Source organism: Oryzias latipes, chromosome 21, assembly GCF_053564925.1.
Source record: "Oryzias latipes strain Hd-rR chromosome 21, Olatipes_Hd-rR_3.1".
NCBI lineage: Eukaryota > Metazoa > Chordata > Actinopteri > Beloniformes > Adrianichthyidae > Oryzias > Oryzias latipes.
In genome coordinates, this window is record NC_136257.1 from 33,990,789 (window position 1) to 34,018,315 (window position 27,527).

General features: G+C 47.7%; 1 protein-coding gene across 9 annotated transcripts in view; it reads left to right on the forward strand.

The window, feature by feature from the left end:
- The window catches only part of pard3bb (par-3 family cell polarity regulator beta b), a 186,282-nt gene that overhangs the window by 97,516 nt on the left and 61,239 nt on the right, over positions 1 to 27,527 (forward strand). For 8 of the 9 annotated variants that reach the window (XM_078939220.1, XM_078939221.1, XM_078939222.1 and 5 more), the window contains 4 exons: positions 2,185 to 2,400; positions 4,730 to 4,949; positions 21,190 to 21,300; positions 21,557 to 21,892. In XM_078939220.1, the coding sequence (XP_078795346.1) occupies positions 2,185 to 2,400; positions 4,730 to 4,949; positions 21,190 to 21,300; positions 21,557 to 21,892 (883 nt within the window). Of the gene's footprint in view, positions 1 to 2,184; positions 2,401 to 4,729; positions 4,950 to 21,189; positions 21,301 to 21,556; positions 21,893 to 24,847; positions 24,970 to 27,527 lie in introns of those variants that run through there. The other variant, XM_078939228.1, reaches the window with a different exon arrangement.

Consider the following 27,527-nt stretch of genomic DNA (forward strand, 5'->3'; position numbering starts at 1 on the left):
TTAAGCTCTACGTTAGCCTCCTCCATTTATTTAAGCTCTACGTTAGCGTCCTCCATTTGTTTAAGCTCTACGTTAGCGTCCTCCGTTTGTTTAAGCTCTACGTTAGCGCCCCCTGTTTGTTTAAGCTCTACGTTAGCCTCCTCCATTTGTTTAAGCTCTACGTTAGCGTCCTCCATTTGTTTAAGCTCTACGTTAGCGTCCTCCATTTGTTTAAGCTCTACGTTAGCGTCCTCCGTTTGTTTAAGCTCTACGTTAGCGCCCCCTGTTTGTTTAAGCTCTACGTTAGCCTCCTCCATTTGTTTAAGCTCTACGTTAGCGTACTCCATTTGTTTAAGCTCTAAATTAGCCTCCTCCGTTTGTTTGATTTGATTTTTGATTTGATTTGAAATGGTTTATTTCAAGCAATTAAGTAGAAATAATACACAACAGCAATATAAACATCAGTTATAAATGCATACAGTAACTAATCAAACTTAGGATAATTAGACATATTAATAAATATTGCTTGAAAGGGAGTGGGAGGAAGCGAACTTATATAATCCCACCCCGATTATACTGTAACCATTTTATTACATGATTTATCAATATCCGGTTCCCAGTTTTTATCAGACAGAATTAAAAATCATAAGATATCGATAAAGCACATGACAAAGATGAATTACTTAAGTATTACGTCAGAAAATAACTATTTTAGAAATTAACATGGCAAATGCAGATCAGTCATCTGGAATATATGCAGATTATGTTACTTATAAAAGCCATTCATATGAATAAAACATAATACTATATCAGTAAAGTAGACACTACACTGTTTCAGGAATTTTCATAGCAAAAATTTCATCAAGTATCAAAAGTTAAAAAGTTTAAGCTCTATGTTAGCGCCCCCCGTTTGTTTACGCTCTACGTTAGCGCCCTCTGTTTGTTTAACCTCTACGTTAGCGTCCTCCGTTTGTTTAAGCTCTACGTTAGCGTCCTCCGTTTGTTTAAGCTCTACGTTAGCGTCCTCCGTTTGTTTAAGCTCTACGTTAGCGTCCTTTGTTTGTTTAAGCTCTACCTTAGCCTCATCTGTGTGTTTAAGCTCTACGTTGGCCTCCTCCATTTGTTCAAGCTCTACGTTAGCGTCCTCTGTTTGGTTAAGCTCTACATTAGCGTCCTCCGTTTGTTTAAGCTCTACGTTAGCGCCCCCGTTTGTTTAAGCTCTACGTTAGCGCCCTCAGTTTGTTTAAGCTCTATGTTAGCGCCCTCTGTTACGTTAGCGTCCTCCGTTTGTTTAGGCTCTACGTAAACGTACTCCGTTTGTTTAAGCACTACGTTAGCCTCCTCCATTTGTTTAAGCTCTACGTTAGCCTCCTCCATTTGTTTAAGCTCTATGTTAGCGTCTTCCATTTGTTTAAGCTCTACATTAGTGTTCTTCGTTTGTTTAAGCTCTACGTTAGCGCCCCCTGTTTGTTTAAGCTCTATGTTAGCGCCCTCTGTTACGTTAGCGTCCTCCGTTTGTTTAGGCTCTACATAAACGTACTCCGTTTGTTTAAGCCCTACGTTAGCCTCCTCCGTTCTGCTGAACTTGATCATTTAAACCAGCGGTCCCCAACCCCGGGTACCGGTCCGCAGGTCATTTGGTACCGTGCCACACAGAAAGAATAAATAATTTACATGACTTCCATTTTATGTATTTCAGAATCTAAAAGATGTTTTATTTTGAAAAATTGCCCGATTCTCTGTTCCATCCATCTATGTTACTCTTGACGCAGGCTAATTCGCTCTTCTCGGCCACGTGATAGGTTACCGCTTAAGTAAAACCCAGAAACTAGCTAAATGAGTAAAAAAAGACAAACGTCTTTGGAAAGTTTCTTTGCCAGAAGACAGAAGAGGAGCCTTAAACTCCCAAAAACAAGAAAGCTGCATTTAATAGACAGTACTTCTTTTTTGCACCATGAGTGAGGGAAGGGAGAGAATGATGACACCTGTGCGATGTACAATGTCTTGCGTGTCAAAATAAAAGCCTGGGGTTCGTCTTGTCACGTCTCCGTTCCTCCTTCATCATAGTGGGGCTACAATAATCATCTGCCTACATCTTAACGACGGGTCCGTGAGAACTTTGTCTGACGTCATACCGGTCCGTGGCGTTAGAAATGTTGGGGACCACTGATCTAAACGACTTGTCCTCTCCTCCTGTGCCTCCAGCTCCTCCTACTCCTGTGGAACTGGGGCCTACTCTCGGTCTGAAGAAGTCCAGCTCCTTGGAGAGTCTGCAGACCGCCATTCTAGAGGTCAACAGGAAGAACGAGCTCCTCCCATTCCACCGGCCGCGCCCAAATATGGTCAGAGGACGAGGTTGCAACGAAAGCTTCAGAGCGGCTATTGATAAATCCTATGACGGCCCGGCTGAGGATGACGAGGGTGAGTGAAGTCTTTCTCATTCACTGTCATTTTGATGATTTGACTCCACAACAAGCCCACACCATGATTGTTCCACCAGTAGTGGTCATCCTTCAGCTTTGATTTCTCTAAGCAGCATTTCCTTCTCCGTGGCCTTCCGGAGCTTCTCAGTCGTTCCGGCTTCCTGTGGTCTCATCCATATGGAAGATGTTTGTCCAGGATTTTCCCTCCACCAAAGCAGCCGGCGCCTCCACATACCGTTGCGCTTGATTCCCAGCTGCGCTGTTAGCAGCTAAGTCCGATCAGTCGGCGGCGGTGTAATGAGCGGGGCAGTTCTCTGCGCTCAGGCCGGATGGGCTCACAGGGCATGTCAGCGCGCTCACATGCAGCTGCCCAATCTGTCACCGTCCTCCTGAAGGCTGGGCTCTCTGGGCCGCTGGTCAATGACAGACGTTCCAGGTCCTTCAGCCATCGGCTCTGTTTTCTTCCCCCTGCTGGTTCTGTTTGCTGCTCTGGTTCTTAATGTGTCCACACTTTTTGGGTTTATTTCATGAATCGTAGCAAAGAGTAGCTGCTGGAGCTTCAGGAATAAAGGAAAGGGAGGCAGAAGCTTCGCCCAAGTCCTAACCGGATGAACAAAGACGGACATGTCTCACTTCAAGGGGTGATTTCCATTTCAGGCGTTTTTATCATGGTGGGGGACAGAAAATGAATGAACAGCCAAGTGTGAAGATCTGGACTTGGTTAATTAACAGTAAAATCTGCAATCCCTTCAGAATTAGATTGGGAGTATTTTTTGTTTGTGGTTAAGGCGGTATTACAGATGTTTTTAGGAGCGTCTTCACCCAGGAAGATCATCAAGCCCCTCCCACCCTGCACCATCCAGCTGCTGATTTATCCAGATTTAAATTAAAAATGATCTTAAGAACACTTTTAGATTTTTTTCATTTCTGCAAAACTGATATTTTATGAGGAAGCAGTTTGTACAAGAAAATAAATATAAACGTCTAACAAAAATCAATAATTTAAATCCAAAGGAGAGGATTTTTGTTTCCAAATGTATTCCTGGAGTGACGGTTCTGGGTGTTTGACCCATGCTGGTGGCAGCTTCCACCTGATGCAGAGGTGCCTTGCTCAAGGACACTTCAGTCTGTGGGAATGGACCAGGGGACACTGCAGAAGGGATGGGTACTGTTTGGATTTCATCCAGTGCAAAACCAGAACTTTTGAAACTGTTCAGGTGGCTAAATGTAGCTCTAGCTGGTGCTTCAAAAAAGACACACATTTTCACTGCAGCGCTGTGTAAACTACTCATCGACACGACAATGGTCTTTCCCAGAGCAGTGAAGACGTCACTCGAATCATCACGTCGCTGAGTCAGAATGTTTTCTGTAAAGTTCAGACAAACTTCGACTGAAGCTCCTCCCACCCTGGCAGCCCCACCCATTCTTACATTAGCCCATCCACAATTGCTTGAAAGTTCCACGTCGGTACTGATAGCACCATATACATAGTTACCGCTAGTACCATGTAGGTCAATACTGCTAGCACCATATACATAGTTACCGCTAGCACCATATAGGTCAATACTGCTAGCACTATATACGTCGATACAGCTAGCACCATATAGGTCAATACTGCTAGCACTATATACGTCGATACTGCTAGCACCATATAGGTCAATACTGCTAGCACCATATAGGTCAATACTGCTAGCACTATATACGTCGATACTGCTAGCACCATATACGTCGATACTGCTAGCACTATATACGTCAATACTGCTAGCACCATATACGTCGATACTGCTAGCACTATATACGTCAATACTGCTAGCACCATATACGTCGATACTGCTAGCACCATATGCAAGGCTGGGTAGCTCTGTTGGTAAGGTAAAGGGCTTCAACGCTGGAATTTTCAATCTTTTGAAAACAAACTCCTGACTCCACAAATCAGAACCAAAGAGAAACACACAAAGCAGAACAATCCATACATCGGAATGCCTACGTCAGAAAAAACATAAATTATTCTCAAATCAAATCCAAAAGTGTTATTTTACTATTTATTTGGTGTCAATTCAGCAGATTTGTGACTTTGGCGTACTAACCGTCACTTATAACGTTCAACATTATAAGCTCAATTATAGACACATAAAAAACTTTCTATGACTCATGAAACATCCCACAGATGTCTGCAGTTACTGGCTGATCTGCAGTTTTCCTCACTTCCTTCTTCATTTCCTTCCTGGATTCAGCGTCTTCCTCCTTGAATCCGTTTCCATCAGAACCGTCACAGGTTGAACGTTTCAAACATCTTCAGCCCTTTTGCTTTGCTTTTCTCTCTGCAGACGAAGGTTCAGACGTGAGCTCCGGCCGGGAAACGCCTGCCAGCAGCTCCTCGCTGCAGGGCGCGGGCGACCACGCCGAGGACAGGAGCAAAAAAGACAAGAAGAAGGCGTCGAAAAACAAGAAGAAAGAGAAGAACAAACCCAAAGCAAAGGAGAAGAAGAAGGCAGAGGAGCTCGAGGAAACCAAGAAGAGCAAGAAAATGGTCTTCGGCCTGTTGAGGTGAGTCCAGACTTTGGTCCACTTTGACCTCAGACGTCCAGGACTGTGCAGAGATCTTCTCCCACTTAAAGACGGTTCTGATGGACCGAACCCTCCTTCACGTCTGGTTTTCATTGAGGGACCTGTGTGTCCTGAGAGGCAGGAGGTCCTGCTGATCTCTCAGGAGTGTCTTTAAGGCTGCAAACGTGCACTCATGGAAGTTTCCATCAGAAAACGCTGCTTCTGTTTGCTTCGGGAGAATCACAGGTGAAGGTTACACCTGACATTCGGAAAGTTCTTTCCGTTTATGAGTTCTCAGCTCCAACGTGTGTCGGTTTGAATCGGAGAAACAGATGTTTCTGTCTGCTCACCTCATCTGTTATTTTACATTTGAATCTCACTTTTTCCGGAGAGTTGGACGAGTCTTTGTCCGAGTCCAGCTTTTGAAAAGTGCTCCAAGACTCCTCCGTCGTCGTGGTTACGTGTCATCACAGACTGACGGCGTTACCAGGAGCCTTCACGGCAACAGCTTTCCAAACCACCAACCTTCTGCACAGATCTGGGCTCCTTTCAGAACTCTTCCGTCTTTGCTAATCTGATCTAATCTAATCTAAGAAGTGTCAAAGGAAGTCCGACAGAGGTGCAGGACACTCCTCTGCTGTCGTGGCGCTCAGGCTCCTGACGTTTCCCTTTTATTCTTCTGGAAAACGTCTGGATCAAACATGCAGGTTTTCTTCAGAACTGATTATTCAGTTTTGATCACTTTTTGCCTCCGTGACCCTCTGACCCCCCCAAAAACACACCACCACCCTATGATCCAGTCTAAGGTGAAGCAAACTGGTGGGTGCTCGGAACCGCCGCAGGAGCCCAGAACGCCTTCGGTGACGGGTGCGAGCCTTCACGCCGCCGTGGCTTTGGGTGAAGTGCAGTTTCACGCCAGCATTACCGAGATACTCATCAGAGGAAAAGGAGGTGGACGGTGTTCTCACAAAAGCCTCTGTGTGAACCAGAACCCCCAAAACGCTTCCAGATTTCACAGAAACCATCAGAACTGCAGCTTCATTCAAGCTCAAACGAAGCCATTAAACATAACCAGGCTGCATTTTCTTTACGTTTCTCTCAGTCACCTTCCTGTTTTTCCTGCTGAAAGCTTCTCTTTCATGCAGCGTTCGCCATCACGGAGGCTCCTCCCCAAACGCCGTCTTTGTTAGCCACATACCAATGTAAACGCCATCAAACCTTTTTTACTTGCCAGAAATATATATTTGCCTCCAGATTCCACAAACCACATCCAGCCAGCAACAATTTGCCAGAGCTGATAAATGATTGTGTGTCTTTTTGTGTGGCAAAAAGCCGTTTTGTGTGTTTTCTCTGGAGAACAAATGAAATTAAAGAGCGTCTGCAGCAGCGTCTGTGACATTTACTTGTTTTTCTCTTTAAAGTTTCCTTGAAAGCCTCCTTTGAATCTCAAAGTTTTAAATTAAATTTCATGATGCATAAGCAGCGTTTAATAAAAGGCCAGGGCCAATGAATTCCAACTGTCTGCTGGGTTAATAGAAATGTTCCTAATTTGAGTGAAATCCTCCTTTATTTCATTGGCATTTAGAAAGCTGCTTCTTTCTCCTGATCCTTCCATCCACTTTTGGTTAATGGAGGTTAGAAATGTAGATTCCCGTTTCAACTGGAGTCTGGATTTCTGAAAACCGTTTCATAAATCTCCTGTAGTCTGAAGGTAGAGCTGAAGCCATCGGGGTCTGAAGCTTTGAAGCTCTGAAGCCCTGCAGCTATGAAGCTTTGAAGCTCTTAAACTCTGAAGCCCTGAAGCTTTGAAGCTCTGAACCTCTGAAGATTTGAAGCCCTGAAGCTTTGAAGCTCTGAACCTCTGAAGGTTTGAAGCCCTCAAGCTCTGAAGCCCTGAAGCTTTGAAGCTCTGAAGCTATGAAGCTCTGAAGCCCTGAAGCTTTGAAGCTCTGAACCTCTGAATCTTTGAAGCTCTTAAACTCTGAAGCTTTGAAGCCCTGAAGCTTTGAAGCTCTTAAACTCTGAATCTCTGAAGCTCTGAACCTCTGAAGCTTTGAAGCCCTGAAGCCCTGAAGCTTTGAAGCTCTGACGCTATGAAGCTCTGAACCTCTGAAGCTATGAAGCCCTGAAGCTCTGAAGCCCTGAAGCTTTGAAGCTCTGAACCTCTGAAGCTTTGAAGCTCTTAAACTCTGAAGCTTTGAAGCTCTGAAGCTTTAAAGCCCTGAAGCCCTGAAGCTCTGAAGCTATGAAGCTCTGAAGCTATGAAGCCCTGAAGCTCTGAACCTCTGAAACTTTGAAGCTCTTAAACTCTGAAGCTTTGAAGCTTTGAAGCTCTGAACCTCTGAAGCTTTGAAGCCCTGAAGCCTTGAAGCCCTGAAGCTTTGAAGCTCTGAACCTCTGAAGCTTTGAAGCCCTGAAGCTCTGAAGCCCTGAAGCTTTGAAGCCCTGAAGCTCTGAACCTCTGAAGCTTTGAAGCTCTTAAACTCTGAAGCCCTGAAGCTTTGAAGCTCTGAACCTCTGAAGCTTTGAAGCCCTGAAGCCCTGAAGCTTTGAAGCTCTGAACCTCTGAAGCTATGAAGCTTTGAAGCTCTTAAACTCTGAAGCCCTGAAGCTCTTAAACTCTGAAGCCCTGAAGCTTTGAAGCTCTGAACCTCTGAAGCTTTGAAGCCCTGAAGCTTTGAAGCTTTGAACCTCTGAAGCTTTGAAGCCCTGAAGCTTTGAAGCCTTGAAGCTCTGAAGCCCTGAAGCCCTGAAGATATGAAGTTCTGAAGCTATGAAGCTCTGAACCTCTGAAGCTATGAAGCCCTGAAGCTCTGAAGCCCTGAAGCTTTGAAGCTCTGAACCTCTGAAGCTTTGAAGCTCTTAAACTCTGAAGCCCTGAAGCTTTGAAGCTCTGAAGCTCTGAAGCTTTGAAGCCCTGAAGCTCTGAAGCCCTGAAGCTTTGAAGCTATGAAGCTTTGAACCTCTGAAGCCCTGAAGCTATGAAGCCCTGAAGCTTTGAATCTCTGAAGCTTTGAAGCCCTGAAGCTCTGAACCTCTGAAGCTTTGAAGCTCTTAAACTCTGAAGCCCTGAAGCTTTGAAGCCCTGAAGCTTTGAAGCTCTGAAGCTTTGAAGCCCTGAAGCTCTGAAAGCCTGAAGCTTTGAAGCTCTGAACCTCAGAAGCTATGAAGCTTTGAAGCTCTTAAACTCTGACGCCCTGAAGCTTTGAAGCTCTGAAGCCCTGAAGCCTTGAAGCTCTTAAACTCTGAAGCTTTGAAGCCCTGAAACTTTGAAGCTTTGAACCTCTGAAGCTTTGAAGCCCTGAAGATTTGAAGCTCTGAAGCTTTGAAGCTATGAAGCTCTGAAGCTATGAAGCCCTGAAGCTCTGAACCTCTGAAGCTTTGAAGCTCTTAAACTCTGAAGCTTTGAAGCCCTGAAGCTTTGAAGCTCTGAACCTCTGAAGCTATGAAGCTTTGAAGCTCTGAAGCTTTGAAGCCCTGCAGCTCTGAAGCTTTGAAGCCCTGGAGCTCTGAAGCCCTGAAGCTTTGAAGCTCTGAAGCTATGAAGCTCTGAAGCTATGAAGCTCTGAACCTCTGAAGCTATGAAGCCCTGAAGCTCTGAACCTCTGAAACTTTGAAGCTCTTAAACTCTGACGCCCTGAAGCTTTGAAGCTCGGAACCTCTGAAGCTTTGAAGCCCTGAAGCTTTGAAGCTCGGAACCTCTGAAGCTTTGAAGCTCGGAACCTCTGAAGCTTTGAAGCCCTGAAGCTCTGAAGCCCTGAAGCTTTGAAGCCCTGAAGCTCTGAACCTCTGAAGCTTTGAAGCTCTTAAACTCTGAAGCCCTGAAGCTTTGAAGCTCTAAACCTCTGAAGCTTTGAAGCCCTGAAGTTCTGAAGCCCTGAAGCTTTGAAGCTCTGAACCTCTGATGCTATGAAGCTTTGAAGCTCTTAAACTCTCTCGCCCTGAAGCTTTGAAGCTCTGAAGCCCTGAAGCTTTGAAGCTCTTATACTTTGAAGCTTTGAAGCCCTGAAGCTTTGAAGCTCTGAACCTCTGAAGCTTTGAAGCTTTGAAGCCCTGAAGCTCCGAAGCCTTGAAGCTTTGAAGCTATTAAGCTATGAAGCTCTGAAGCCCTGAAGCTTTGAAGCTCTGAAGCTCTGAACCTCTGAAGCTTTGAAGCTCTTAAACTCTGAAGTTTTGAAGCTTTGAAGCTCTGAACCTCTGAAGCTATGAAGCTCTGAAGCTTTGAAGCCCTGAAGCTCTGAAGCTTTGAAGCCCTGAAGCTCTGAAGCCCTGAAGCTTTGAAGCTATGAAGCTCTGAACCTCTGAAGCCCTGAAGCTATGAAGCTTTGAAGCTCTTAAACTCTGAAGCCCTGAAGCTTTAAAGCTCTTAAACTCTGAATCTCTGAAGCCCTGAAGCTTTGAAGCTCTGAACCTCTGAAGCTTTGAAGCCCTGAAGCTTTGAAGCTTTGAACCTCTGAAGCTTTGAAGCCCTGAAGCTTTGAAGCCTTGAAGCTCTGAAGCCCTGAAGCCCTGAAGATATGAAGTTCTGAAGCTATGAAGCTATGAAGCCCTGAAGCTCTGAAGCCCTGAAGCTTTGAAGCTCTGAACCTCTGAAGCTTTGAAGCTCTTAAACTCTGAAGCCCTGAAGCTTTGAAGCTCTGAAGCTTTGAAGCTCTGAAGCTTTGAAGCCCTGAAGCTCTGAAGCCCTGAAGCTATGAAGCCATGAAGCTCTGAACCTCTGAAGCCCTGAAGCTATGAAGCCCTGAAGCTTTGAAGCCCTGAAGCTGTGAAAGCCTGAAGCTTTGAAGCTCTGAACCTCGGAAGCTATGAAGCTTTGAAGCTCTTAAACTCTGACGCCCTGAAGCTTTGAAGCTCTGAAGCCCTGAAGCCTTGAAGCTCTTAAACTCTGAAGCTTTGAAGCCCTGAAACTTTGAAGCTTTGAACCTCTGAAGCTTTGAAGCCCTGAAGATTTGAAGCTCTGAAGCTTTGAAGCTATGAAGCTATGAAGCCCTGAAGCTCTGAACCTCTGAAGCTTTGAAGCTCTTAAACTCTGAAGCTTTGAAGCCCTGAAGCTTTGAAGCTCTGAACCTCTGAAGCTATGAAGCTTTGAAGCTCTGAAGCTTTGAAGCCCTGCAGCTCTGAAGCTTTGAAGCCCTGGAGCTCTGAAGCCCTGAAGCTTTGAAGCTCTGAAGCTATGAAGCTCTGAAGCTATGAAGCTCTGAACCTCTGAAGCTATGAAGCCCTGAAGCTCTGAACCTCTGAAACTTTGAAGCTCTTAAACTCTGACGCCCTGAAGCTTTGAAGCTCGGAACCTCTGAAGCTTTGAAGCCCTGAAGCTTTGAAGCTCGGAACCTCTGAAGCTTTGAAGCCCTGAAGCTCTGAAGCCCTGAAGCTTTGAAGCCCTGAAGCTCTGAACCTCTGAAGCTTTGAAGCTCTTAAACTCTGAAGCCCTGAAGCTCTGAAGCTCTAAACCTCTGAAGCTTTGAAGCTCTGAAGCCCTGAAGCTTTGAAGCTCTGAACCTCTGATGCTATGAAGCTTTGAAGCTCTTAAACTCTCTCGCCCTGAAGCTTTGAAGCTCTGAAGCCCTGAAGCTTTGAAGCTCTTATACTTTGAAGCTTTGAAGCCCTGAAGCTTTGAAGCTCTGAACCTCTGAAGCTTTGAAGCTTTGAAGCTCTGAAGCTTTGAAGCCCTGAAGCTCCGAAGCCTTGAAGCTTTGAAGCTATTAAGCTATGAAGCCCTGAAGCTCTGAAGCCCTGAAGCTTTGAAGCTCTGAAGCTCTGAACCTCTGAAGCTTTGAAGCTCTTAAACTCTGAAGTTTTGAAGCTTTGAAGCTCTGAACCTCTGAAGCTATGAAGCTCTGAAGCTTTGAAGCCCTGAAGCTCTGAAGCGTTGAAGCCCTGAAGCTCTGAAGCCCTGAAGCTTTGAAGCTCTGAAGCTATGAAGCTCTGAACCTCTGAAGCCCTGAAGCTATGAAGCTTTGAAGCTCTTAAACTCTGAAGCCCTGAAGCTTTAAAGCTCTTAAACTCTGAATCTCTGAAGCCCTGAAGCTTTGAAGCTCTGAACCTCTGAAGCTTTGAAGCCCTGAAGCTTTGAAGCTTTGAACCTCTGAAGCTTTGAAGCCCTGAAGCTTTGAAGCCTTGAAGCTCTGAAGCCCTGAAGCCCTGAAGATATGAAGTTCTGAAGCTATGAAGCTCTGAACCTCTGAAGCTATGAAGCCCTGAAGCTCTGAAGCCCTGAAGCTTTGAAGCTCTGAACCTCTGAAGCTTTGAAGCTCTTAAACTCTGAAGCCCTGAAGCTTTGAAGCTCTGAAGCTTTGAAGCTCTGAAGCTTTGAAGCCCTGAAGCTCTGAAGCCCTGAAGCTTTGAAGCTATGAAGCTCTGAACCTCTGAAGCCCTGAAGCTATGAAGCCCTGAAGCTTTGAATCTCTGAAGCTTTGAAGCCCTGAAGCTCTGAACCTCTGAAGCTTTGAAGCTCTTAAACTCTGAAGCCCTGAAGCTTTGAAGCCCTGAAGCTTTGAAGCTCTGAACCTCTGAAGCTTTGAAGCCCTGAAGCTGTGAAAGCCTGAAGCTTTGAAGCTCTGAACCTCGGAAGCTATGAAGCTTTGAAGCTCTTAAACTCTGACGCCCTGAAGCTTTGAAGCTCTGAAGCCCTGAAGCCTTGAAGCTCTTAAACTCTGAAGCTTTGAAGCCCTGAAACTTTGAAGCTTTGAACCTCTGAAGCTTTGAAGCCCTGAAGATTTGAAGCTCTGAAGCTTTGAAGCTATGAAGCTCTGAAGCTATGAAGCCCTGAAGCTCTAAACCTCTGAAGCTTTGAAGCTCTTAAACTCTGAAGCTTTGAAGCCCTGAAGCTTTGAAGCTCTGAACCTCTGAAGCTTTGAAGCTCTGAAGCTTTGAAGCCCTGCAGCTCTGAAGCTTTGAAGCCCTGGAGCTCTGAAGCCCTGAAGCTTTGAAGCTCTGAAGCTATGAAGCTATGAAGCTCTGAACCTCTGAAGCTATGAAGCCCTGAAGCTCTGAACCTCTGAAACTTTGAAGCTCTTAAACTCTGACGCCCTGAAGCTTTGAAGCTCGGAACCTCTGAAGCTTTGAAGCCCTGAAGCTTTGAAGCTCGGAACCTCTGAAGCTTTGAAGCTCGGAACCTCTGAAGCTTTGAAGCCCTGAAGCTCTGAAGCCCTGAAGCTTTGAAGCCCTGAAGCTCTGAACCTCTGAAGCTTTGAAGCTCTTAAACTCTGAAGCCCTGAAGCTTTGAAGCTCTAAACCTCTGAAGCTCTGAAGCCCTGAAGCTTTGAAGCTCTGAACCTCTGATGCTATGAAGCTTTGAAGCTCTTAAACTCTGTCGCCCTGAAGCTTTGAAGCCCTGAAGCTTTGAAGCTCTTATACTTTGAAGCTTTGAAGCCCTGAAGCTTTGAAGCTCTGAACCTCTGAAGCTTTGAAGCCCTGAAGCTTTGAAGCTCTGAAGCTTTGAAGCCCTGAAGCTTTGAAGCTATGAAGCTATGAACCTCTGAAGCTATGAAGCCCTGAAGCTCCGAAGCTTTGAAGCTATTAAGCTATGAAGCCCTGAAGCTCTGAAGCCCTGAAGCTTTGAAGCTCTGAAGCTCTGAACCTCTGAAGCTTTGAAGCTCTTAAATTCTGAAGTTTTGAAGCTTTGAAGCTCTGAACCTCTGAAGCTATGAAGCTCTGAAGCTTTGAAGCCCTGAAGCTCTGAAGCCCTGAAGCTTTGAAGCTCTGAAGCTATGAAGCTCTGAACCTCTGAAGCCCTGAAGCTATGAAGCTTTGAAGCTCTTAAACTCTGAAGCCCTGAAGCTTTAAAGCTCTTAAACTCTGAATCTCTGAAGCCCTGAAGCTTTGAAGCTCTGAACCTCTGAAGCTTTGAAGCCCTGAAGCTTTGAAGCTTTGAACCTCTGAAGCTTTGAAGCCCTGAAGCTTTGAAGCCTTGAAGCTCTGAAGCCCTGAAGCCCTGAAGATATGAAGTTCTGAAGCTATGAAGCTCTGAACCTCTGAAGCTATGAAGCCCTGAAGCTCTGAAGCCCTGAAGCTTTGAAGCTCTGAACCTCTGAAGCTTTGAAGCTCTTAAACTCTGAAGCCCTGAAGCTTTGAAGCTCTGAAGCTTTGAAGCTCTGAAGCTTTGAAGCCCTGAAGCTCTGAAGCCCTGAAGCTTTGAAGCCATGAAGCTCTGAACCTCTGAAGCCCTGAAGCTATGAAGCCCTGAAACTTTGAATCTCTGAAGCTTTGAAGCCCTGAAGCTCTGAACCTCTGAAGCTTTGAAGCTCTTAAACTCTGAAGCCCTGAAGCTTTGAAGCCCTGAAGCTTTGAAGCTCTGAACCTCTGAAGCTTTGAAGCCCTGAAGCTGTGAAAGCCTGAAGCTTTGAAGCTCTGAACCTCGGAAGCTATGAAGCTTTGAAGCTCTTAAACTCTGACGCCCTGAAGCTTTGAAGCTCTGAAGCCCTGAAGCCTTGAAGCTCTTAAACTCTGAAGCTTTGAAGCCCTGAAACTTTGAAGCTTTGAACCTCTGAAGCTTTGAAGCCCTGAAGATTTGAAGCTCTGAAGCTTTGAAGCTCTGAAGCTATGAAGCCCTGAAGCTCTGAACCTCTGAAGCTTTGAAGCTCTTAAACTCTGAAGCTTTGAAGCTTTGAAGCTCTGAACCTCTGAAGCTTTGAAGCTCTGAAGCTTTGAAGCCCTGCAGCTCTGAAGCTTTGAAGCCCTGGAGCTCTGAAGCCCTGAAGCTTTGAAGCTCTGAAGCTATGAAGCTCTGAAGCTATGAAGCTCTGAACCTCTGAAGCTATGAAGCCCTGAAGCTCTGAACCTCTGAAACTTTGAAGCTCTTAAACTCTGACGCCCTGAAGCTTTGAAGCTCGGAACCTCTGAAGCTTTGAAGCCCTGAAGCTTTGAAGCTCGGAACCTCTGAAGCTTTGAAGCTCGGAACCTCTGAAGCTTTGAAGCCCTGAAGCTCTGAAGCCCTGAAGCTTTGAAGCCCTGAAGCTCTGAACCTCTGAAGCTTTGAAGCTCTTAAACTCTGAAGCCCTGAAGCTTTGAAGCTCTAAACCTCTGAAGCTCTGAAGCCCTGAAGCTTTGAAGCTCTGAACCTCTGATGCTATGAAGCTTTGAAGCTCTTAAACTCTGTCGCCCTGAAGCTTTGAAGCCCTGAAGCTTTGAAGCTCTTATACTTTGAAGCTTTGAAGCCCTGAAGCTTTGAAGCTCTGAACCTCTGAAGCTTTGAAGCCCTGAAGCTTTGAAGCTCTGAAGCTTTGAAGCCCTGAAGCTTTGAAGCTATGAAGCTATGAACCTCTGAAGCTATGAAGCCCTGAAGCTCTGAAGCCCTGAAGCTTTGAAGCTCTGAACCTCTGAACCTCTGAAGCTTTGAAGCTCTTAAACTCTGAAGTTTTGAAGCTTTGAAGCTCTGAACCTCTGAAGCTATGAAGCTCTGAAGCTTTGAAGCCCTGAAGCTCTGAAGCCCTGAAGCTCTGAAGCCCTGAAGCTTTGAAGCTCTGAAGCTATGAAGCTCTGAATCTCTGAAGCCCTGAAGCTATGAAGCCCTGAAGCTTTGAATCTCTGAAGCTTTGAAGCCCTGAAGCTCTGCAGCTCTGAACCTCTGAAGCTTTGAAGCTCTTAAACTCTGAAGCCCTGAAGCTTTGAAGCCCTGAAGCTTTGAAGCTCTGAACCTCTGAAGGTTTGAAGCCCTGAAGCTCTGAAGCCCTGAAGCTTTGCACACCGGACAGGGCCTTTGATTGAGGGGTTGCATGGACATCACTGCCGACCAACAGGGGGTGTTCTCACAAGGCCCCACCCACCACTCTTCACACACGAACACACACATTAGTTGCACAAATAAGGTGGGCGTAAATGATGTTCTGTCCCCTCGTGGGGGGAGCCAGCCACTCAGCGGTGGTGGTTGTGTTCCTTTAACATTGACTCACAACCACTGACTGTATCTGAGAACTGGACTGAGTGACTCCGCCCCCCTGGCGTTCCAAACAGGAAGTGGCTCCAAGAGGCCAGAATCCCATAGACTTCTATAGTGAACAAGCTGTTAGTCATTATATTGGTCAGAAGAACCGTTCTGGATCTGGTACCTTTATCTAACAATTCTTGAAAATCCTCATATTTTTCATATTTTCTGTAGTTCAAGTTATTCAAGTTATAACCTGACCAATCAGACATTTGAAATGTTTGATTGACACATTTGGTGTAGCCGGCTTTCCAGTGGTAGGGGTTGGCTCCAACATGGCGGCGTCTGTATTGTGAAAAATGGCGACTGCACTCATTTGGTTGGAGCCGTGATAAACCGTTTACTGTGATGACATCACACGGACTCCTCACAGTCATTGGTCTAAATAGTGGGTGGGAGTGGCTGCATGTTGTCAAGATTTCCCCGTCCAGCTCACACTTGGATCAGGTGTCCGACCAACATCAGAGCAGGAATGTGGTGTTCAGGGACGACCCCCCTTCTTCTAATTCTGTTGTCACAATAATGCATCAATTCATTTGATTGACAGGTACCCCCCCCAGATCTCTGCTCACCTCCAGCCTGTGAGATTAGTCTGAAGACGGCGTGTGTACCCCATCATCTGTAGTGTAATGTAAGCAGGACTCCATCCGCATCCCATCATGCCTTTCTCCAGCTCGGCCCACTCAGCTGGAGTGCTGCGAGACTCCATGAGACACTCAGAGACGTGTTTGGACTTGTCCTCCACACCTCAGCGCTCATCACCAGAAGAGGCTGAGAGTCTGCAGATGATCTCAACCTTTCCATCCTCCTGCTCTCTGCAGTCACATCCCCCTTAATGCCCCCTCTCCCCCACCCCTTAATCTTTGAATCATTTCAATTTTGCCTCTCCATCTGCTGCCTTCTGCTCTGCTCCCTATCTGCATTTGATTGCGTGTAATGGTGGTAGACTGAGAGGGCAAATTGGAGCTATTCAGTGCAGTTCAATCCGGGCCCAGATGCTGATTTGTCACATTCATCTGAGGGCGCATTTGATCGGCCTAATGGTTCGGAGGAGAGGCAGGTCGCTACGCCGTCCTGAAACTTTCCTGAAAAGCCACCCGCCATATTTACCTCCACGGCTAGCCCCGCCTCCTCCAGAACTTTCCAGCTGATGGTGGGATGAGGAGCTGCTGAAGAAACGGGGGTGCTGCTCACACACCCGTCAGCGATGACACAGGAAGTGGCGAGGAAGGGGAGGGTCTGCTGTCTTCTGCTTGTGTGTGCACGTGTGCGTGCACGCTGCTAGCTTCCAGCTTTAAAGCAGAGTGAATTTATGAGGAATCCTTGATAATGACCCCCCAGTTGCTGCTGGCAGATAATCGGGCAGCGCTGTACTTACAGAACCTAAAAGCTAAACAGCAGCGTCATTAGACAGAGCCGCCGTGGAGCCTGGACCCCGTCTCTGCTGTGACTCTCATTCAGGCCTCTAATCACCCCCCCCATCAGATTGTCCCATTTATTTATTTTTCACTTCTGCGCTCTGCTCCCTCCCTCTGACGCCGCTCCTCTCAGAGGCATCGGGACCATCAGCCCATCAGCACGGTGGGTCCATCAGGACGGCGCTGTGCGACCGCTCAGGTGTGTTGGCGTGAGAACCCCCCCCTCTGGGGCATAAAGGAGGAGGTGGATGGTGGACTTCACTAAACTCTTTTTTAGTTTCTAGTTTGAAGCCTGAAATGGCTCTGGAGTTTCCGGTAGTTCAGACAAACCTTAGATGATTGATGGTTTGAGTCCTTCAGGTTAGATTTTGGTCAGATCTGACATGCAGTCACTGAAACGGAAGTATCCCCATGAAGTTCGGTTATGGTTGTTGGCTAACTTCCTTGGGCTTAATGAGACATAACCTGAAGTAATAGATGTTTACCCAATTCTGATTTTTTTTGCCCCTATGCGACCTGTATCTGATCTTTCATGACAGTCTGAACGACACAGATCCAATCTTTTCAAATGCGACCTCCGTCTGAACGGCCAGGCCACATGAATCCGACCCGTACGTCATCCATACGCTACAAACGTCATCATTCTGTGGCGGGAACGACGACATAAACATCGACCATGGCGGACGATGCTGCTGAGACCAGTCAGTGGAAGGGAAGCGAGGTCACCCATTGATTCATATTTGGGGTGACAGCTCTATTCAGGCCAAACTCCAGGGCTCTTATCGCAACCGGGCGGTTTTTGAAAAAATTTCCAGCGAAATGGCCGAGCGACATGTTGAACCTTCCCCGCGATGACTTTTTTTCCTTTCCGACCGTGGTCAGAAGCGCGGGGGACAGAAGGATCCTCCTTCGGGTTCACTTCCCTGTTCGGACCCTCAGATTCTCCAGAGCGAGTTAATAAAGAGTCAATAGCATTTCTTCTGGGGGAAACCTTCTTTAATCACTGTTCTCCTTCCTCCGTAACACACAACATGAATGCGCCCCCCACTGCCCCCCTCACTCCCTCCTGCACTGCACGCGCTCTTCTCTCTCTTACACACACACACACACACACACACACACACACCCCCACACACACACACACACACACACACACACGCGCGGCCCCCAGCACATACACATCAGAACAGTGGGTCCAGACGATCCTGGCTCCAATGCCTTCTTAAAATGAGAGGATTGTTATTGTTATTATTGAATGTAATAATGCAAAAAGAGCTCAGCTTTGACAGCACTGTTGTTGACATCCATTGTTAACGTTAGCTACTTCAACAAACAACAGTGACGTCGTTCACCGTTGAGTACTCTTCTGTACATGCGGGTCACTTCTGGGTCATTTCACGGTCACACAGGAGATCACAAAAGTTCACATTTAATTGGAAATGAGAACGGCCTTGCAAAAAAAATCGTATTTTTTCAAAAAATCTGAATTGAGCATTAAGCCCTGCAGTGTGAACGTAGCCATGGTCTTGGTCTCTCTCTCTCGCCCCGTTTGAACAGTCGGGTCTCTAACCTAGGTGTGAAACTTGAAAGTGGTCCTCCAAATAAACGCTGTAACCAGGTCCTGCTGTCTTCAGGTGCAGCTTTGGCCAGATTACGTCTTTTTTCAAATCTTGAGATGGTGACGGAGGCTTCTGTGTGGTTCAGGCTGAATTAGTGCAGCTCCTCGTATGCCGGGTCGGCCAAAGCTTCAACAGCGAGGCTGCAGCCAGATTTGTTTGTGGTACGAAGACGTCTGAGCACAGAACCCCATCCTGGTCTCTGGAAACTGGCTGCCTGTACAATATTTGACTTTCATGAACATCCTCATTTTGGTTTTGAACTCATTGCCAGGTACGGCACCTTCTTACCTGTCTAGTCACCTTATGTCCTTAGGCTCTGTGGACCGGTGTGCGTTACCGGTTCCCAGAACCAAAAGTAAGTTCTGGGGAGATGGCGGCTCCTCCTGGAGAATCCAGAGGTGGTGTTGGTCAGATGACCCCTCCAGTGAGTCCTGGTTGTCCTCTTGGTCAGACAGACCTGCATGTTTCTGTCCTCGTCCACAGCAGCAGCTCCAGCCTGAACGGAGCCGCTTGTGTCTGAGATGTCGACCAGCCTAGCGGATCCTTCCTGTACAAAACCGTCCTAAAGCATCTTGGAGATGTTTCTGGTGTTGCTAAAGCCTTAAAGCTGTGGACGAGAAGATGCAGACGGTTCTCTGGCTTGAAACGGCCTCCTCTGCTCGCTTTGGGACTCAAACTGTTCCGAAAACCAAAGTGTCTCTGCTTTCATAGAGAAGCAGCTGATCAGAAAAGGAGAAAAAGAGGGTTTTGTTTGAAAACCATCAAAAGCTGAAGTGACGATGAAACCTCCTCTGAAAGGAGAATCCCTTTGTACTTCCGATTTTCCTCACAGAGAGAAAAACGGCGTGCGCTGTCTCCGGACCAGACGTCGCCTGTCACCGCCTCCTGGCGACAGAGCGCGCTCAGAACGGGGAAGGACTCTGCCACTCAAACAACATGACAGGAAGTCATTGGGATGTCACTGACTCATGTCCTGCCTGCCAATCATCTGCGTGTGTGCGTGCACGTGCGCTTAACACACACTTGTCAATCAGACAGCCCCTCTGGAGGGGGGGTGTGCGGTGTGAGTGAGGGGGGGGGGTTAAGGGAGGAACAGAGGAGGTGAGGAGATGCTCTCAGAGGGATTTTCTTCTCTCCTCATCGTCACACTGGGGTCTTCAGTGAAGCAGACGACTTTGTCCATCAGCCGTCAGGTTCGTCTCCACCTCAGATGTTCCAGGTGCCGTCTCGGTTTGGACAGCGCGTGTCGCGGCGCCGTGACGTAAGCAGCCTCCAAATGCAGCCCAGGAACCACGCAGCCCTCCAGTTTGGACACGCCCAACGTTCTGTCCTAATGGGTGGAGACGGGCCGTCTGCAGGTGGAAAATGGTCAAACCTGTACGGGTCACACAGGTGACCTGCAGGTAATGTCAAGGTGGTAGACGCTGAGTGAACCTGTAGAGGTTTTTTCTACAGTCCCTCAGAGGAACTGCAATGAAATCCTCTCTGGAACGACGTTTTTTCTGGAAAACTGGAAACTTGGGGTTTTAATATTCCAGCATCAGTGAGGTGAGCCGCCGCCGCTGGGATTTTCTTTTGAGGACTTCCTGTCAGTTTGCTGGACTCTGCTGATATAAAACATTTTAGCATCTTTGTTGGTATTTAGTTCCTGTATTTCTAACTAACGCATAAATGCAGGTCAATCTGGGTGTGGCCTCTTTGGGGGGAGGGAGGGGGTGTCTCCATGGTTCTTTATAGCTGGAGGGCATTTGATTGGTCAGCAGCAATAATCCGATAAACAGAGCAGCATTCCATTGATGATTGATCAGAGCGTGTGCCAAGAAAGCACTCCTGACATCGATGCAGCGCCGCCATTATCCAGGGCTGTTGACACGGCGGGGGGGGGGCTTTTGGTGCCCCCCGTGGAAATCTGCAGCCTCAGCAGAAACGGGAAGAGTTCTGTCAGATTAGGTGAGTTTCTCTCTGCAGCTAATCAGTCAGGAGTTTGCTGAGTTTGTTTTCTGCTGATGAAACACTGACATGGAAGAATCCGCCGGTTTCATTTTTAGAACCACTTTTCTGTAGGGGGGGTGCAGAGAGTCTGGGCCGATGGTTCTGCTGACATGAACGCGGTCCTGAAGGCCGGTCTGGGTTCTGACGTCTTGGGGTGTTCTGTTGGTAGAACGTTTCCTGGGACAGTTCCATCCTCTCTTCTTTGTGTGACTCTGATTTCCCACAAGAGGAGTTTATAGTTGTTGCACCACCAAAGAAATGACTCAAAAGATTTTCTCAATTTTTCTTTAAATAAGTAATAAATCTGCCAATGGGGTTAGGAAACGGTTTTTATTACCAGAACTTCTAGTCACTAAGACCCCTTTTCTCAAACGAGGATTTTTTTGCTTTAGAAACACTTTCTGGATGACATCATAGTAAATTATAGACATTTTTTTCACAGTTGTGAGGTTCCGTTTCTGCAGTGGTGCAGCTCTGTGAGGTTCGGCTGGGTCGTTTTTCTGCTGCTTCTCTCCGGTCTGAAGGCCGGCCTGGAGGTTTGAAGCCTCGGTCGGAGATTCGCCTCGTTACAGCAGGGAGGTGTCAGCAGGGAGGTGTCAGTTTTACCGTCAAACTGCCTTCAGCCGGCGCTCAGAATGAAAAGAAGGGAACCAGGAGAACGGAGAGGTGCTGCTGAAGGCCGGCAGGTGAGGGCGGGAAAAGCAGCAGGAAAAGGTCTGTAGGAAGCAGTAAATGAGCCCCCCCCCCACACATTCTCCTCTAAATAGGCTTGGCCCCCTCCACCCTCAGCAGCTTTTTCTGTGGAGCCGCTTTGTTTTTATTAAACTTAAAGCAGCGATGATGTCGTCCTAAATAATGGATCTGCAGCCGCACGGCCCCATGGGAAAGGAGCGCGGTGATATTGCAGAAGAGAAGAATAATTCATCTGTAACTTCAGCAGATGAATAAAACATAAAGCGTGTTATAAGGTCACAGTTGGCGTGTTATAGATATTAACTATTTAGCAGCTTTGACTGAAACAGGTTTCTGAAGCCACAGGTCTCCGGCTGGAAACGGTTTAGACGGGCCTCCACAGATGTGGACCTCCATGAAGCAGAGGAGGATCACCTCAAAGACCACACATGCTCACTTCTTTCCCTCTTCTTTTGCTCCCAAACCAGAGCAGACCTTCTCTGAACCTCACGATTGGAGCTCTTTCACCCACATGACGATTCTTTTCCCATTCTGACGTGTTTCTCTCCTCTTTTGGTTGTGATTTTATCGTTTCTCTTTCCGTCACCTTTTCTCAGATTTGGGAAGAAAAAGGAGGAGAAGAAGGAAGCCAAGGCGGCTCTGCAGCGGCAAAAGTCGGACCTGATGAGCGACCACGAGCTGGAAAGGCTGAAGGAAGAGCGAGAGAGGTGGGGCGGCGCTCTGCAGATGTTTTGTGATGTTTCTGATTTTCCAGAACCTGGCTGTGCGTCCGTGGAGACGGGTTTCCGTGTCCTAGAGTTGGTTTGCAGAATCAGGCGTTGGACTTGATCCTCACCTCGTTCTCAGAGCGTAAAAGTCTGAAGATTTTCCTCCCAGTCTCAGGAGAAACGCTGGTTTCTCATGTTCCTGACCTTTGACCCTGAGCTAACGGGACCTGAAGCCGGATCCGCGTTCCTCTTTCAGAATCGAGGCGTCCCATCCGGAGCTGCAGCAGGGGGGGGCTGGAGCTTCCTCGTTCCCAGACGTGGAGGACGACGAGGCCGACCCCAACTACGCCCGGATTCAGACGTTCAGAGACAGAGAGAGCAGCCCGCTGCCCCAGCCGCCTCAAGCGCCGCGCTACGGCATGGCTCCACCCCCTCCAGCCCAAAGGCCCTCCCCCCAGAGCCCACCACGCTTTCAGGGAGGTCACGCTGAAGACGCAGGTGCCGTCCCTGACGATGAGCACGTGGACAGGCTGTACGCCAAAGTCAACAAGCAGAGGAGCGCCGGGGCGGCGTCCCCTGCCACCACCCACAGGTGAGGCCGCCGCTGCCTCATATAGGCTGGTTTTTAGACCAAAACAGAGTTTATTGGAGGATAACAACGCTATCTTGGGACCGGCCCCGCCTCCATTACCCCCAGCAGCTGAGGCGGGGCCCCCTTGTGGCGGGGCGTGTAGTTTCAGTGTTAATTCGCAGACGCGGTCAGAGGTACTGCCGCGCCAATCAAGCTTCAGGCTTGATGACAGCGCGTCATGTGAACGTCTGAACTTTGGCCAACAGTTTACATCAACCAATCAGGAACTCGGCTTTGGCCGGTGATCAGTTGATGATGTCAGCAGTGGGCGGAGTCCAAAACCAACACGAGGGAAAATCTGATTGTTGTCGTCCTGAGGTTCATATTTTTTTATTTGTGTGGAGACAATTTGAAATAATCCTTTTTGATTTTATTTTTGTTTGTTCCGCCTCTGACTAACGTGTGATAGGAAGTGGTCAAGCAAAAGTGCCGCTGAAAGCGCCGTCATTCAGACGCTGCTGCTGCAGTAGATGCTGAAGCTCGCCGTAGCGGGAGAGTCTGTGAATGATGTCATGAATCTATGGAGACGTGATCACCGACACTTTTGTAGAGGTCACCACGATGACCTTAACGTCATCGTGTCTCCATGGAGCAGTGTGGCCAATGGATGTCGAGTTATGACCAGATTTTTGGACAAACGTCCAGCAGTGAATTTAACACGTTTGGTGTGAACGCAGCATCAGGAGCCGGCCTCCAGAGTAGGTCACGTGACCGCCCAGCCCTCCACCTGTCACAGCGTCCCTCCTTGCCGTGGCTGTCAGATGTATTCTGAGCTCCCACTGCAAATCGAGTTCATGACTGGATTTGAAGATTCAGATGTGGAAAAGCAGGTAAACGGATGAACCGGGTTATCTTCTGGTATTTGTACCAACAGGAAATCTCTGCATTCAGTCCGAATCTCTGAAGAGCAAACCTCCAGACTTTGCTAACACGCTTCATCCGAGCAAAGTTTCTACATCTGATCAGAAAAAATCTTTCAGTAAAACCTCCAGAGGTTCAAGTTGAAGGAACAGAACCCCCCCATCCCCACCCCGGCTTGAGAACCACTGAGAGATATTAGTGGGGAGAGTCGGGTCCAAAAGGACCAAATGACATGGAACCGTTCCTCCACGGCTTTAGTTCCTGCTTCCTGATAGATGAATCCATCACGCCTGTCTTCCTGAAGCCTGACCTTCTTGAGCTTCTTGCCATAACTATTTGGAGCCTATTGGTTGAATGTATCTGCGATTTTCCCAGCATGCCTTTTCCCTAAAGCGAGCGTCTGGATGCTGTGTGTCCTGGTTCATCATCTCCTCCTGAAACCTGATGATGCAGACAGAAAAAGTGCAGGTATTGGCTGACAGTAATCGATGGTTCCAGTAAAACGAAGGTGATATGTCAGCGGCGAGCGAGCGTGGCGGTCAGAGGAGGTCAGTGCCGCTCCGTGCACGCAGGAAGCACAGAGAAGTAAATGGCTACGACACGGCGGCTGGTTAGAAACTGCTGAAATGCCCACAGATTGGTGCTTTGGATCAAATAGACCAGACAGATCGTCTCCACTAATGAATGAAGGGACTTCCTGTCTGGACGTCCCTGTCGCTACCTTATTGGTACCAGAAACCTGATTGGTCCCCGCATGCGTGAAATCTGTCAACATCTGCTCGAAGCGTTTTACGTCTGTTTCCCGGTTCGAGTATTTCTTCAGATATTAACCTCCTTAAATGTTTGCAATAATGAAAATAATGAAAAAGCAAAGAAAGACTTAGGGATCAGGACTACTCGATCCGTGCCGCACATGTGCAGCAGCTTTCTTCTCCTGTCCGCTTTAACGGCACTTTACTCCCCAGTGTGCGAGGACAGCGCACATACGACACTTCATTTATTCACCAACACTAGGTTTTCCCATTTCCACCAAGAGAGAATGAGTCCAAGCGTGAGGTTCTCCCCATTCCCCACATCGCTGACATTCTTGTCTGCAGTGACAGCAGTATAGGATCAGACTCTGTTACGGTGCTCACTGCAGGTCTCAGTACGGAAGACGCTGAAGTCCTGTCCCCCGGACGCTGAAGTCCTGTCCCCCGGCGGGAAATGTTAGTGGGAGCTGTTCACCGGTCACAACGTTGGCCTCCAGAGAAAGTGATGTAAGGTTGGCGCCTGCGGGATGCTGACCGGCTTTCTGCCACAGACCAGGTACAGAATGTTAACCAACCAACGTTGAGTTCAGACCTGTGACCGCGGTGCCGGTGGGTGTCCAGCTTCAGGTCTGGTCTTCTCAGGGAGGACCAGAGGGTCTCTGCTGGTGAAAGTGCAGGGCTTCAAAGTAACTTTTGGGCTAAAAGAAGGAAGAAGTGCAGAGCCGGTTCTTTCATATCTCTGCTCTGTTTGGAGGAACTGCTGTAATCTGCTGAATGTTGGTGAAGATGCACGGAGCAGCAGATTAGCAGACTTTGGAAATTATTAGACAGATAAGCAAACATCAAAAATGTTGCCTGGGGCAAACTCTCCTGATATATTTAATTTAGGGGTAAATCTTGATACCATTTCCCACAGACAGAGAGGAGAGACTGACAGGCTGTTTGGGGATCGCGCCTGTCGTCACGCGTTCAATAAAGGTTTCTCTCTTTGAATGATTTATTTGGAATCAGAAGCTTCAAACGGGCCTTTAATCAGCAGCACTTTGATGAAGCTGATGGTATTTCCGTCACCGTGTGACGCCCCCTTATTTATGGGAGGGGGCGTGTCTCTGTGTCAGTCGGCGGTGTTCATTTCAAAAACCGCCTCGTCAGAGTCTTGTGAGGCCCCCTCCCTGGTGGGTCACTCTGGGAAAGTGGGACCACTTCTGATCTGCAACTCTGGGATGAGGACAAGTTCCTGTCCTTTGGTTAAAGTCCATCCTTTATTCCGTCACATGATGTCTTTCCTGTCGTGTTCCGACAGAACCTCCAGAACTTCAGCACCAATCAGAACAGAAGGATTCGTTTCCACGTCAGGAACCGCTTCCCGTTCAGGAACGTAAAAGACGGTTTGATGGCAGCCAGTCTTTTCAGCATCTCAGGCTGGAGTCAGGACGTCTTCATCATCATCTTCCTCAGTTTTCTGTTAGAGATGGACCTGCTGGATCTGTGTGGCCGACACTGTTGATTCTTTTAGAAGTCAACTAAAGACACTTTTATTCAAAGTTGCTTTTAGCTGACTGGTTTTACTGTTATCTCTATTCTACGTTTATTTTATTCTATTTATTTTGTTTGACATCATACTTAATTGATTGTTTCTGTGTTTTTATTGTTCAGCGCTTTGGGATTATATCTGTGAAATAAGACTTACTTACTTACTTCGGAACTACAGAGAACCTCAGTTTGAGGACGTTGTTCTGTTTTCTAGACACAGCAAGTCTCTTGGATTCTTAAGCTGCATAAACCACCAAACCATCACACCACCACCACCATGTTTGACTGATATTTTAAAGACAAAACGTCAGTTTTACCTAAAGATCCTAACAGTCTTTCTAATCATTTCACTCTGCTGTGGTTTTGGTCTTCAACCCTTCAGAACATTTGAGTCTAGATGGTGAAGTTATGAACTCTGACCCTGCTGGGACAGCTGAGACCTTCCTCTTGGATGTCGGTGAGGTCTTTGGTGACCTCTTGAATATCAGTGAGGTCTTTGGTGACCTCTTGAATATCAGTGAGGTCTTTGATGACCTCCTGGATGTTGGTGAGGTCTTTGGTGACCTCTTGAATGTCGGTGAGGTCTTTGGTGACCTCTTGAATGTCGGTGAGGTCTTTGGTGACCTCTTGAATATCAGTGAGGTCTTTGATGACCTCCTGGATGTTGGTGAGGTCTTTGGTGACCTCTTGAATGTCGGTGAGGTCTTTGGTGACCTCTTGAATATCAGTGAGGTCTTTGATGACCTCCTGGATGTTGGTGAGGTCTTTGGTGACCTCCTGGATGTCGGTGAGGTCTTTGATGACCTCTTGAATGTCGGTGAGGTCTTTGGTGACCTCTTGGATCTCTATGAGGTCTTTGATGACCTCTTGAATATCAGTGAGGTCTTTGATGACCTCTTGGATGTCGGTGAGGTCTTTGGTGACCTCCTGGATGTCGGTGAGGTCTTTGATGACCTCTTGAATGTCGGTGAGGTCTTTGGTGACCTCTTGGATCTCTATGAGGTCTTTGATGACCTCTTGAATATCAGCGAGGTCTTTGATGACCTCTTGGAGGTAGTTCCTGAGCTTTTGGGTCATCTTGGTTCACTCCATGGATGCACTCCATCTTTCCGTGGATTATTCTCTGAGGTTCACGGATGTCTGTAAAACTTTGACGGGCTGATAGATCAGAGGGCCTGCTCTTCATCCATAACTCCACAATCAGCTGCCCCTTGAACCCAAACAGATGTAAAAATCTGACACCTAATCTCAGCCGTCCCGGAAAGATCCGTTTGCAGGAACGTCGTCCCTCCAGCAGTTTCAAACCGTAGAACAAAAACTCAAACTGCTGTTTTTTTGCGGACATCCCTTTAAGTGAGAACTAGCTTCAGATTCCCTGAAAGGCTGCCCCTACCACCTGTGCCCCCCACCATGTTGTTACCCGTCCAATTGCCCCTCACAGGTTACCATAACAACCACAACCTCTGGCTCTGCACCAATTAGAAAACAATCAGTTTGGAGAGAGCAGAGCAGTGAGCTTGGCAGAGTGGTGCTGGGGGGGTATGGGTGGTATGGTGGAGGGGGGATGCTACTCCTGCACATGTGTTTTCACTCAACCATAGCTTCTATGGACTCCAGAAAACGAAACTGTCTGCCCAGTAGATCCAATGTTACCCAGAATCCTTAGCTTCACCCCTGAACGTTTCCCGGGTTCTTCAGAAGTTCAGTGTTGTCGTCCAGAGAACTCTTTAGGGGGGGAGGCGGGCCGTCTGCAGGCAAATGGTCAAACCTGTACAGGTCATGAAGATGGTCACGACTTTTACAACATGGAAGGGGGAGGAAGGTGAGACGCAGGCGCAATGTACAGATTTCTGTGACTAAGGCTTTAGCATGATTGGTTATTAAATAAATAAATGACCCCCCCCCCCCCCCCCGACCCCCCCACCAGGAAGTCTTCTGCTGACGACCACATCAAAGTTTCAGATCCCCTCGTGGATCTGAAACCGTCACCTGAGCAGCCGAGCGTTGGTCTCCGACGTCTCTGGTGGAGGTTCTGGTTCTGGTTCTGTAGAACCTCAGGTTCAGAAATGTCCTCCTTCCAGCATTGGATGAATCAGAACCTGAAGCTCATCTGCTGCAGTAAAAAGAGGCGGGGGGGGGGGGGGGGGACGGAGACACAAAAAGACTGAGTGGATGTTCTGGGACAATGAAATCAAAAGAGAGGAAGGGGGCTGGAAGCATGGGGGGGGGGGGGGGGGGGGGGGTAAATGATCAGGGCTAAAAGGGCAAATTCTGCAGAAAAAAGCAGATGGAAATGAGAGGGGTAAACGGCAGTGCGATGCTGGGAGGAGGGGCGGCGAACGTGGAGGGGGGGCAGACCAGAAAAGGGGCCATGGGTTTTCCGGAGTCCAAGCGTTTGATTCAGCCGGACTAAGAAGAAAAAGCTCTCAAGAGGCACTCGTGTGCTGCAC